Source organism: Triticum urartu, chromosome 2 (assembly GCF_003073215.2).
Source record: "Triticum urartu cultivar G1812 chromosome 2, Tu2.1, whole genome shotgun sequence".
Taxonomy (NCBI): domain Eukaryota; kingdom Viridiplantae; phylum Streptophyta; class Magnoliopsida; order Poales; family Poaceae; genus Triticum; species Triticum urartu.
In genome coordinates this window covers 9,107,744-9,119,916 of record NC_053023.1, presented here as the reverse complement: position 1 = coordinate 9,119,916, position 12,173 = coordinate 9,107,744, and the positions used below count along the sequence as shown (strand labels likewise).

General features: G+C 46.4%; 2 protein-coding genes across 2 annotated transcripts; one reads left to right on the top strand and one right to left on the bottom strand.

The window, feature by feature from the left end:
• The first annotated feature begins 2,835 nt into the window (after window positions 1–2,835).
• On the top strand, window positions 2,836–4,441 carry LOC125540618. The gene has a single exon (XM_048704221.1). The coding sequence runs from the start codon at window positions 2,913–2,915 to the stop codon at window positions 3,900–3,902; it is 990 nt and encodes a 329-aa protein (XP_048560178.1). The 5' UTR covers window positions 2,836–2,912; the 3' UTR covers window positions 3,903–4,441.
• Window positions 4,442–8,329: 3,888 nt separating this feature from the next.
• LOC125540617 lies at window positions 8,330–10,870 on the bottom strand. The gene is made up of 2 exons (XM_048704220.1): window positions 10,714–10,870; window positions 8,330–10,600 (listed from the first exon to the last, which is right to left on the bottom strand). The coding sequence occupies exon 2, from the start codon at window positions 10,574–10,576 to the stop codon at window positions 8,558–8,560; it is 2,019 nt and encodes a 672-aa protein (XP_048560177.1). The 5' UTR covers window positions 10,577–10,600; window positions 10,714–10,870; the 3' UTR covers window positions 8,330–8,557.
• Window positions 10,871–12,173: the final 1,303 nt, after the last annotated feature.

Below are 12,173 nucleotides of genomic sequence, written 5' to 3'. Positions count from 1 at the left end.
GAAGAGCGTACTGATTGCACCAGACCAGAACTATTCTAGAAAAGTGGCAGTCCACCCTCTTGTTACTTTTTCCTTTTCTTTTCTTTACTCACAGTCTGACCTATCTTTCTAGAACACGGTTACATTACGAAACTAGCACACGGCAACCCCCCCCCCCCCCCCCCTCTTTTTTTATGTACTTTGTGCTTGACTTGTCTTTCAAGGAAGGAGCTCGCCTCTGCTAAGAACGATGACCAATGCCGATATAATTGGCTGTACAAGCCAGTCCGTCATGGGTGTCGTTGCAGGCATCATAATAGTTTTCTTTTCCAGTTTTACCATTGTATGAGAATATAGTACACAATGATAGCCTCTCTTTTCTCAACCTAAGGACACCTGCAATGTGTGGTCTAATACATTGACTTGTGCACAAGGGTTCGGATTTCCGTGAGGAAAATTTGATTGAAAAAAGCAATGGTGCCGTGATCTCCAAGGACCAAAAAAAGGTCAGCATGGAACAATATTAATTTGGACCTACCTACTGTACTGTGAATATTAAAAATGCAAGTCAATGTTTCCATGTCGCTTGGGCAGTTGGCTTGTCATTCTCACAAGTTTTAACTAGGTGCGCAACCTGTGTATTCCATGGGATACTGGACAAATATGAAGTATAGATACCGGTAAGTTTATGAGGGATGTTAGAGGTCGTGTGTCACCCCACCCACCCTTGAAATCGTCGCAATCAAAATAGTTTGGAGCCTTTTCCATTTTTTGAATAATCTCTGAATACTTGGTAGAGGTTTAATTAATTTGTCCAGACTCCATAGAAACTGGCCAGCAGCTTCCCTCGTCAATCGTCTTCTTGCTTGCCATGGAAGCTGCCATATCTGCCGTTCCAGGTGAACTAGTGAGTCGTTTCATCTTCATCCTGATGAACAAGTACCACTCCTCCTTAAGCCAAGCACAATCAGAGAAGGTGGTGGAGAGATTGCAGCACCTCTTGATGAGAGTCAGCATCGTCCTCGAGGAGGCGGATGCAAGGTAAGGTACATAACAAACTCTGGAATGTTGTTGCAGCTCAAGATTGGATTGGCAGCGACGAGGAGTGCCAATCAAGAGGTGCCTCCCCGTCACTGGTCGTCATTACATCAGTTTGGCTCCAACATTTATCTAGGGGCGTGAGTGTATTGTTTTAGTTTGGATTTTATTTATCCACTCTGAAAACAATCATAAAAGTCACTGTTTGCAAGGTCAAACTTCTAGAGGTCGTCATACTGGAAAGGAGCCCCCTCCCCCACCCCCCTCCCTCATGTTTGCCCTCGCGTGGGGCGACCAGGGGGAAACTCTAGCTGCCGCCCGTACTTCCCCGCCTCTTATTCACTCTCACCGCCGCTAGCAGCGCCGCCGGGCGAAGCCTGGCCGGCAGGTGCGGCAGCGGGGCTCCTTTCCCTTTCACGCGAATAGGCTGGCACGGGACGACCGTACGTGAGGAGGCGCCGGACTAGCGCGGGGTGCGGCGGCGCTGCGTATGGATCCTGACCGCGGCGTGCGGAGCGTGCTGGCTACTGGGGCTCATGCTCGCGGCGCAGTGCGGCCGCTGCGAGAGAGGCTGGACCTGGTGGTCGCATGCGTCGTCGGGTTCGGGTCAGATCCTTCTGATCTGGCGCCCGGATGCTGTCGGCCAGCGCAGGATGGTGGTATTTGTCGCTGACCAGGTCGGATCTTCATTGATCTGGCGTCTGGATGGATCTACGCCGGAGGGTCACCTCGATCTGTGGTGGGTTGAGCCCTATAGTACTTTCCTCTCTGGAGGTTTCGTGTCTTGGCTTGCTGCTAGATTCGGAGCAGATGGAGATTGGTGGTACAGGTTCAGGACCAAAGGAAACTTTGCCCGGCATCGGCGACGGCTTCGACGTCATTACCCTTCTTGAAGGCGAAGCCGAGGTCCCTCCTTTCCACTTCCGACCCCGTCCCAGACAAAAGTCCAAAATTCGTCTTGGATTGGACGGCGGCGGCGCCCTACACGGCGTACTCTCCGTGGAGATGCCATCTTGGGAGGTTTGGGTGTTCTGGAGAGAGTTGTTGTGGGTGAACAGCTCTGCGTGTCAGCTCCAGCAGCGACAATGGTGTGGAGGTTGGCAGGAGGAGCAGCGTTCTATCTACCGCGTCAGATGCGCCTGGTAAGAGATGTCAAGTCATACCTGGCCGATAGGTGCTACGTTGTGTCATGCCTGGTTGGCAGGTGCTACGCATAACGGATCTTCCAGAGTCTCCACGTTGGGATGGACGAACGCAGGGCGGTGGAGTCTTTGGGCGCCATGGTGGCGTCGATGGATGGCCGGATAGGCAAGGATTATGCAGATCTCTTCTGAAGATGGGACAGCAGTTCGATGATGATGGCGGCTTCTAAAACGTGTGCATATGGTGTACGTTTTAGATCTGCTGCACCGGTTGTTTGTTCCAATATGTTATATGGATGGGTCGGTGACGACAACAGCTATAGATATGGGGAGTGAGAGCACTCCACATTATCAAGTTTGTAGGTGTGAGTAGCGGCTTCGGGTGGCTTGATGTATGCTTTTGCCAAACCCTCATGGAATAATTAATAAAGATGGCTGCATGCATCGATTGATGCAGAGGACTGGGTTTAACGTCCTTTTCTAAAAAATATATTCTAGAGGTCGTTGAGTCCAGCAAAAGGTAATAATAGAAAGTTGGTCTGTCCTTATCAGCATGTTTTGACGTTTAGATATAAAAAATTGTCTGTGTGATCACACACCCTTGAACTCGTCTAGTCAATGGTTTAGCCATCTCTAAAAACTTTTCTATATTTCGACGAGCCACTGTAGGAGTTGGTAGAGGATTCAGTTAAAAAGGAAGTGTTTGCAGTAATCTTTCTAGAGAGTCAGACCAACAGATTCCCTCATCAATCCATGAAGATTGCTATATCTGCAGTTACAGGTGAACTAGTGAGCCGGTTCATCTCCTTCCTGATGAAAAAGTACCACTCCTCCCTCCATGCGAAATTAGAGGAGAAGATAGTAGTGGAGAGGTTGCAACACCTCCTGATAAGAGCTGCCACCATCGTCGAGGAGGCGGATGCACGGTACATAACCAACTCAGGGATGATGATGCAGCTCAAGAAGCTTTCTGAGGCCATGTACCGAGGATACCACGAGCTGGACACCTTGAGGTACCGAACTCTCCAAGGCGGTGCAGGCTTCAACGAGGTTAGCAACGACTCATCTACCAGCTGCTTGTATGTAGCTAAGCGTTCTCGGACAACTGACACGGCCATGCACCTCAAGTCACATACTGCCTTGGAAAGCTTAGAAATTGCTATAGCTAACATGGCAGAATTCATTGTACTTATGGGCGGATGTGAACACATGGTTCGTAGGCCCTATGATGTTTATCTTTACACCGACAACTTCATGTTCAGCCGGCATGCTGAGAAGCAGAAGCTCTTGAGCTTCTTGTTGCAGCACAATGATCTTACCGGTGGTCATGCACTGGATGTTCTTCCGATCATAGGTACTTCTGCAACTGGGAAGAAAACTTTGGTTGCTCATGTGTGTGGCGACGGAAGAGTTCGCACACGCTTCCCGTCTGTTTTACACTTGAATGGAGACAACCTTTTGACGATACTTGACCATGGAAGGGCCATGGTTGGGATGATGTTAGTAGTTATTGAATTTGCTTCTGATGTAGGTGATGATGAGTGGAAAAAGTTTCACTCATTCGTCATAAGAATGGGAAGAGGAAGCAAGATCATCATCATTAGTAGGCTTCAAAGACTAGCTCGATTTGGAACGGTGAATCCGATTTTCTTAAGTGTTCTATCTTATGATGAGTTGAGCTACCTTTTCAAGACTCTGGCATTCGGAAGTGTAGACCCTGCAGAACATCCAAGGCTAGTATAGCTAGCAGATAAATTTGCCAAGGGGTTGCACGGTACACATGGTTCACTTCTCGCAGCAAATATGTTTGCGGATGTGTTGAGAAGGAAACTCGATATTCAGTTTTGGCATTGCATATTGGACAAGGGGCTAAGATACGTTAGAAGAAATCTCTCCATGTATGGTGCGCACCCAAGCACACTTATAGAACAAGGCCATCCAGTGGACATAACAGACTTTGCTTTGCATCCACTTAGCATGACACCTTATATTGTTTATGTTGCAATGAAGAAGGAATCACCAAGTGTGACATTTGGGCAACTTCTATCAGATCCTAGTGTTAGACCGGAACAAGACTTTATGCTAATTTCATGGGAATCAAGAATGCCACCTCATAACTCATTTGCTTGTTTTGTTACAAGTCATGCTCAGGCCATATTTGAAGGTAGTGCCATACCAGGGCGGAAGCGAAGAGGAGTGCCAATCTAATTTTATTTCCAAACTCGTGTAATGTGACTATTGTTGTATCTTTTTCTATGCATGACAAACGGATGTGTTCTTTTTTTTGTGGGGAAACAAATGGATGTGTTCATGTATAACATTGAACCAAATGTATTGCAAATCTCAATTAATGTAAAGTAAACTTGAATTACCTCTGTCCGGATATACTTGTCGCTCGTACTGATGTATCTAGATGTATTTCAGTTGTAGATACATCGGTTTGAGCGACAAGTATTTTCGGACAGAGGAAGTATGCTTTATCAGATCAAACAGTCCACCTGCTCATCTTAGATAACGAATAACATCATCTGAAGTGGCACTACCTGATACCGCCACTCAGTAATGCAGCTTATAATGGATCAGGAAGGTAACTACTCCCTCTGTTCCGAATTATATGTTTGAATATTTCAATATGGGCTACATGTGAACTGAAATGAGTGAACAAACACACCAAAACGCGTCTATATATTCAGAAAAAGTTAGAAAATATTATAATAGTGAACAGAGAAAGTAAACAAACAAGAGGTATATGTACCATCATCGCATAATAGTCTAGCATTTTGCTATACGTGTATTATAAGCATGCAATTTGACCAAGCAACAACTCTATATATGTGCAACTCCATGGTTCCAAAAGTGGATATAGCAAGAGAAGTCCCAGAACCATCCCATAATCTATTTTCATAACTGCGGAGCAATTGAGCTAGTACAGGTTTTGTGCATTATAGTATAGTGCCAACACACAGGATAAATTAAGCTCAACGATAGCGAGGAATCAGCCAAGTACCAACTCATCATTTCATATCACAACGTCACGTCGATACTAAATTTTAAATAGAGGGTTAGGTAGACAAATACAGCCTCAAACATGTGTTTTGAGAATTCCATGATGGTGATGTCCACCCTTAGTCGTTATGGTGATGCTACTTAATCTGCTATGACCCAAGAACAGAGTTACTAGTCAATTAAATCCATCAAGCTCTTTATACAAGAAAGGGAGCAACAGATGGCTCCAAGTATAATCAAATGTGGCATATGTACTGCAATCATCATTAACCCTTCATGGACCCTCAAAAGATTCAGAATGAGCTCATAATAACACACAAAGTGTGGAAACAAACAGGTTACATATGCCCTGGAAGATTACTGAAGCATAGAGTGTGATTCCCAGCATCGTTGCAACCAAGATAAAAATGCATTATGTAACATAATAATGGCCTTGAATTGTTTGTATGTATATCTGATAAGCAAAAGCGATTGAAAAAAAAGTATTCATGGTCCTAGAATAGGTGCTGAGACAGAGCAAGCAGTTAGAAAGAGATGATATTCATATTAGGCAAAATAAATATTGGCTAACCTGTCTGCTAGATCTAGAATATGAGGAAGCACCGAAGCACTAGTCTTCACAAGTGATCCTCTGGATGTCCCAGTTTTGCCATTCCCTCTGGTAAAATGTAGGAGGCCAACAAAAGACAAATGCAGAGATGATTAAATATACAAGAACAACAATTAATTTGGGCATAACTAAATATTTAAAATACTAGTCAATTTGTTCATGTTGCATGGAACAAGCAGCTCCCATGTTAATAAACGCATGATCAAACAACCACACGGAGCCATGTGTCAGTGGTGTGCCCTGTTTGCACGCTTGGGCTTCAGTGAGACAACGGGCAAGTACCACCGATAACTGGAACCATGGCTCAAGTGTTTGTTTTTTCTGGATTTTTATATGTCCACTCGAGCTGAAAACAAGCACAAAACCCACCTTGTTTGGGCATCATTGGAAAAGAGCTTACCTCGGCCGTGCGGCCGTCTCTGAGGTCATCCTGTTCAGTTTTGGGCCAAGATGTTGAAGTGCTTCCGGTCCATTTCAGAGCTCCTCATGCTTCATTGATTGCTCTGGTCACAATTTAATCTTTAGCATTGTGGAGATCAACATCAGCTCTGAAGAATGCACAATATAAGTCACAGAGAATGATGTCGTTCTGAAGAAACCGAAGGAGAAAATTGTACAAACAAACTGCTATTTGTGCCCTGGAAGATACTAAAGCATGGAGTTGTGATTCTCATCATCACTGAACAAGATAAAAGGGAATGTATCATTCCTTTGCCGATGATCGAATTGTGCGCTACCCAGTCTCCAATGAAGTTCATGAGGAAAAAAACAAAACAATTTACATGTTCAAGTGTTCCACACGTGTAGGGTTCGTGAAATTGGGGGGAGAGGCTCTTGCCTGGGAGGCTGGGCCGTTGGTCTGGGCTTTGAAGTGGCTACGCCCCAGGACAATTGTTTTTTGTATATATGGCCCAAGAAAATTCCCCACGCCCCAGGCAATGGCCTGGGCTGCCTGGGGCCCAGCTCCGCCCATGTGTGAAATGTCATTCCCCCATATGTAAAATGTAAGGAATCTAAGGAAATACAGATGAAAAGATGCTTAAATATTACAAATACTGGCCAGTCAATTCTTTTTCGTGCTGCTTGAAAAGATGACTGATCCTGTTCGCGCCTATGGGCATATAAACAAAGTATACATGTCTCATCAAACCTACCCACCAAACCCACTGACATACCCACACCCACTCGCCCAGGGAAATACCTTGGATACTTCAAGACTTGGCAGAGGCCAGCCAAATTAAATTTGTCCGGAGACGGACCAGCAGTTTACCTGATCAATCCGAGCCATGGAGATTGCCATATCAGAAGTTGCAACTGAACTTGTGAGCCAGTTCATTTCCTTCCTGACGAACAAGTACCACTCCTCCAGCCTGTCGCTGTTAGAGGAGAAGGTGCTTGAGAGGTTGCAGCATCTTCTGATGAGAGCTTGCACCATCATCTAGGATGTAGACGCTCGATACAGCACAAACTCCAGGATGATGATGCAGCTTAAGATGCTCTCGGAGGCCATGTACCGAAGTCACAGCCTGCTCCGTACCTCAAGGTACCAAGCTCTCCAAGACATTGCATGCTTCGATGAGGTTAGCGATGACGAATCATGTAGCAGCAGTTTGTATTTAGCAATTCCACTCAGGCGTTCCCGAACAACAAGGAAGAAAGACAACAAGGCCATGTGCCTTGAGTCACATGGTGTTTTGGAAACCTTGCCAGGGAGGAAGTGGCAAGGTGCGCTGATCTAATTTTGATTCAGACATCAGAGCTATAGATCCCCTGCACTTATTAGATAACCAACATCATCTTAAGTGACAACCAAACTATAGACTACTAACATCTAAATTTTGCTAACAAAATTGACAGGCCATCAACTTCACAGTGTTTCTCTTGATGGACAACAGTTTTGAGATAGAAGGACTAAAAGGTAGGGCGCCGCCAACTTCCTTGAACCCAAATTATGTACTCATAAGGCCATCAGAAAAAGGTTCTTCAGAAAGGATTATCCCCTTCTCATTACAAAGCACACAGAGGTTCCAAAAGTGGATATAGCAAGAGAAGCCCCAGACCGCACAGCCTTACTTTAAAGTTTAAACCCATGCCATAATCGATTTTCATAACCTAGTTAACAGCCTAAGAAGTCATTGGCAGTGCACACCTCTGCTAGCTAGGTAGTAACTGCATAGCAATTAAGCTACCACTGCTTGTGCACACTATAATATGCGGCTTCATCTCTTCGTGGTAGCAGTGCTAGGGGTGGTGTTGCTGCGCTCAACGCCTTTGTTGCTTCCCTTGGGTGTTTGTGTGGTTGTGGCGTGCGTTTGTACCGGGTGATGTGGATCTTTGCTTTATATATAAAGCGGGGCGAAAGCCTTTTTCGGTAATATAGTTGTACCATGAAGCATCTCTTCGTAGATGTGCAATCAAGTAGTAAGCTATGCAACACAGGAGTAATTAAGTGCAAAGATGGTGAGGAATCCGGCATGTGCTCATTGCATTAAAATGGCAACAAGAGCATGTTACTGTACGTGACTGCATCTTGCAGACAAGGTACCGACTCATCGTTTGGTAGCACATCAATACTAAATTTGGAATTCCATGTGGTGGTCATGATGATGCTACAAAGGAATTGGGGACTAAAACAAACCTAGCCAACTACTCTGCAATGACCCAAGAACAGAGTTGCTAGTCAATTAAATCCATCGAGCTCTTTATTCAAGAATGGGAACAAGATATGGCTCCAAAAGTATAACCAAATGTGGTCATATGTACTGTAATCATCATTAACTCTTCATGGGCCCTCGAGAGAAGCTTGGAACAGGTGTTCTGCCATAAGCCACAGGATGGTTGTGAACTCACCGCCACTGTTGAGCTTCTTGGCATGGGACTCCCTGCTGCATTTGTTGCCTGCGTAGACCAGGATATCTGTCCACACCTCAAGGACAAGCTGCAACGAGTCAGTCGTGCCATCTGCCTCCTTTTCTACCAGTCTTCTGGCAAGCCGGGTGACATAAGAGAGACGGGGAGCATCAATGCTGAAGGATGGATTCTTATCGTATAGGATCTTTGCAAGCTTCTCTATATCGACGGCCTTGGAATTGGAATCAGGGTCGTCACGCAGGCTGAACAGAGAGCGGAGAACTTCCCAAATATCCCACTTTCGATGGTTGGGAGCTGCTCGCATCTCGACCAGATTTTCACATGTTCGTTGGTACAACCTGTTCTGGGCGAGGCCTGGTAGCATGTAGGGCCTTTCGACGAGGAGGAACACCATGTAGTTGGACATCAGCTTGATGGCCTCCACACGACCTGATGCACCCTCCACCCTTGCTCGCTCGCTCTTGATGAGGAAAACATCGGTGGCGATGTGCCAGATGATGATGCCTTCCTGAAACTCGACACCGAGGAATTCCTCGAGTTTTGGGAACGATTTATTTTGCTCCAGTGCCTCCTGGCCCCACTTCTTCCTGAGAACTCCTAGTGCGTTCCACCTCCCCTTCTTGTACAACCGTGCCATGTGTTTGATGGTATGCTCCTTCACAAGCTCTGAGATCTCGATAGATCCCGAGTAATGCTTCCTGTTCCACCACTCCCCGAGCCCCACCATCTTGGCCAACCTACCAAGCAAAGGGCTAGCCAGGTTGTTGTCACGGCGAGTGCAAAAGTGCAACATGTTGTACTGCCCCAAGGTGCGGGTGCCTGTCCACCTCTCCGATCTGTAGCTGCTACCTCCTCCAGTGGTTGCCTTGATGAGCCGGTGAAGAGATGCAACCGCACGCCGTAGCCGGTCCCATCTCGCGGTGCATAGGGCTTCGTAACGGAGCCAGCTCCAGCTCGTGGTACATAGGAATGCAAATGCCCAGGTGGACCCTACAGCATTCAACAGGGAAGTTGTCTCCATGAACAAAGCACTGCACAACAACACATAGGTGATGGCAATGTCAACTCTGCTGTGCCCAACTTTGCTGCTGAACTGAAAAAGCAGAAGGGAGGCGACGATGGCAAGGGGCGAGATGACCCGAAGGCAGTAGCCGAACCAGGTGTGGATCACAGCCGCCTTGGTGTACAAGATGTCATACATGAGCGAGAGCTCCATCTCCATCAAACCCCAGATCATATCAATTTTCCCAAGCATTTCTGTGGTGTCTCGATATTCTGAATCCCCGTCGACTGAAGAATCAACTATGGCACGCTTGCAGATGTGGAAGAGCGAATGAGCTCGACGGAGAACGAATTCCTCGTCTTTGTGATCTCCCGCCTGATCCTGGGGGTGGAAATGGTTATGCCTGGTGGGTCGTTCCTTCTTGAGGGAGCTCCGGATGCTGTCCAGATTGCTGCATTTGAGTGCCCACGTCCTCTCCCCGTACTTGACAGCACCGACAGTGAACATCAAGGTGGCAGCAAGCACGAGGAAGTTGCCGTTCCCAGCAATATGCTTGTACAAGACATAGGCCGCTCCGAGTACCTGCACAACAAGGGTTTGGAGGTGCCGGAGCCAGAGCTGATTGTCCTGAAGAGCATAGGCAGTGATGTTGTCTGGTCCGCCAAGGTGCAGCAGGAGGAAAGGCGACCAGAATGCGACAAGGTGGTGGTTGGATGGTGCCCTGCTGAGGGATAGGTGGCCGATGGCATATATGGCAGTGGAGTCGGCAAGGAGGTACGCCAGCCAAAGGAGTATCCTCGGCATGGAGGAGCTTTGACGCCGACGGATCCCGGCAAAGACGGAGAGGACGATCTGGAGCGCGAGGCTCAGGAGAAGCAGGATCTGGGTCGCCCAGTGGTTCCAAAGGTTCAGCGGCCCTCTCGCCATTACTGCAGCTCCTGTGCGCAGTGCCTGAAATGAATTTTCACCGGAGGATCGATGGTGGGATATACATAGGCACCTAATTAAGAGGCCAAATTACATCAGATCGAGCAGAAAATTCAAAAGTGAGGTTGTATGCATACCGGGTAGAAGTAGCGTAGGTCCAACGGATCAAGTGTGCAAGACGAAGAGGAGAGTAAAGTGACAGTCGCACTATCACTAGCAACTCCCGAGTAGCTCTAGCTAGTCTCAGTATGGAGGTGGCTAACTAGTGGAACATGAAACTGGCTTACTGGCAAGAAGGAGGTGAGCAATCATATACTCCACGGGGACAAGCTTTACGGGACGGAGGGAGTACATCGTCATCTCCCATTGTTCTGGTTAGCATTTTGTTATTGTTGGTACCATGTTGGTGTACAAGCTTGCAATCGACCAACCAACAATACTATATGTGTGTGATTCCATCTTCATGGTTCCATTCCATCCAATCAAGCAAGACAATACCACATATATATATATAGAGTATAAAAGAAGATGAGGCTCTGTCTTGCGTTGTGTTGTATACATAGATGCCAAGATCCAACATAGTATTATTGTTGGGCAACATGTTAGGCCATCCTGTAGATCACAGTTGCATTGCATTTGGATGATAGGATTAGATTAGGAAATTAAACTGCTGCAGGCAATTATTAGCCGTGGAGGAGTGAGGGAGGGAGGGATCCCAGGCCAGCGGAGCGCCTGCTGCTCGCGGCTGGCTAGGCCAGAAAGATTTGGCGTAGATTTGGAGAAATTTCCAGAAATCGAAACCAGTTTAGATTCAAAATTTACCTAGGATTCCAAAGAATTCAGAGTTTAATTAATTTACCCGGGGTCCGAAGAATACGCGGCGGCGCATCGCATCTGCGATGGGAAAGGGAGCGGCGGAGCGGGGGAAGTTGCCGTCGGCGAGGCTCCCGCGCCAGCCATTGAAGTCGGCGACCACCGTGGCTCCGCAGAAGCTGCGCGGCGCGGCCAGGAGCCCCTCGTGGTTGCCGCCATGGACCCGTGGTGGTCCGGGGAAGAAGGGAGAGACTGGGGATCGATAGACTCGTTGCTGACAGAATGGTCCCACGGCAAACAGAAAAACGATTTTATTGCTACGAACGTTCTTGCTGGTAGGCCCCACACGTCAACGGCACAAGAAGGTGGGAATATCTAGTAGAAACCAGATTATAGTGAAAAGCACATTTGATTTTTTTTCTATATAAAAACAAGAGTGATTCAGTACATTAAGAAGGGGGTGCTGTATTAGCATGTGAAATTCCAAGTTCAAACACAAATTTATGAATTTACATGGTACTCCCTCTGTTTCTTTTTAGTTTGCATATAAGATTTGGTCAAAGTCAAACTTTGTAAAGTTTGACTAACTTTATAGAAAAAAGTATTAACATCTACAATACTAGGGTTATATGTTATGAAAATTAATTTCATCATGCATCTAATAGTATTGATTTCATAATGTGGATATTGATATCTTTTCCTACTAAGCTAGTCAAATTTTACAAAGTTTGATTTTGACCAAATCTTATATGCAAACTAAAAAGAAACAGAAGGAATATAAAAA

Excerpts from the sequence above, each read along its gene's own strand:
- LOC125540617 (XM_048704220.1), bottom strand. The coding sequence starts at position 10,576 with ATGGCGAGAGGGCCGCTGAACCTTTGGAACCACTGGGCGACCCAGATC.
- LOC125540618 (XM_048704221.1), top strand. The coding sequence starts at position 2,913 with ATGAAGATTGCTATATCTGCAGTTACAGGTGAACTAGTGAGCCGGTTC.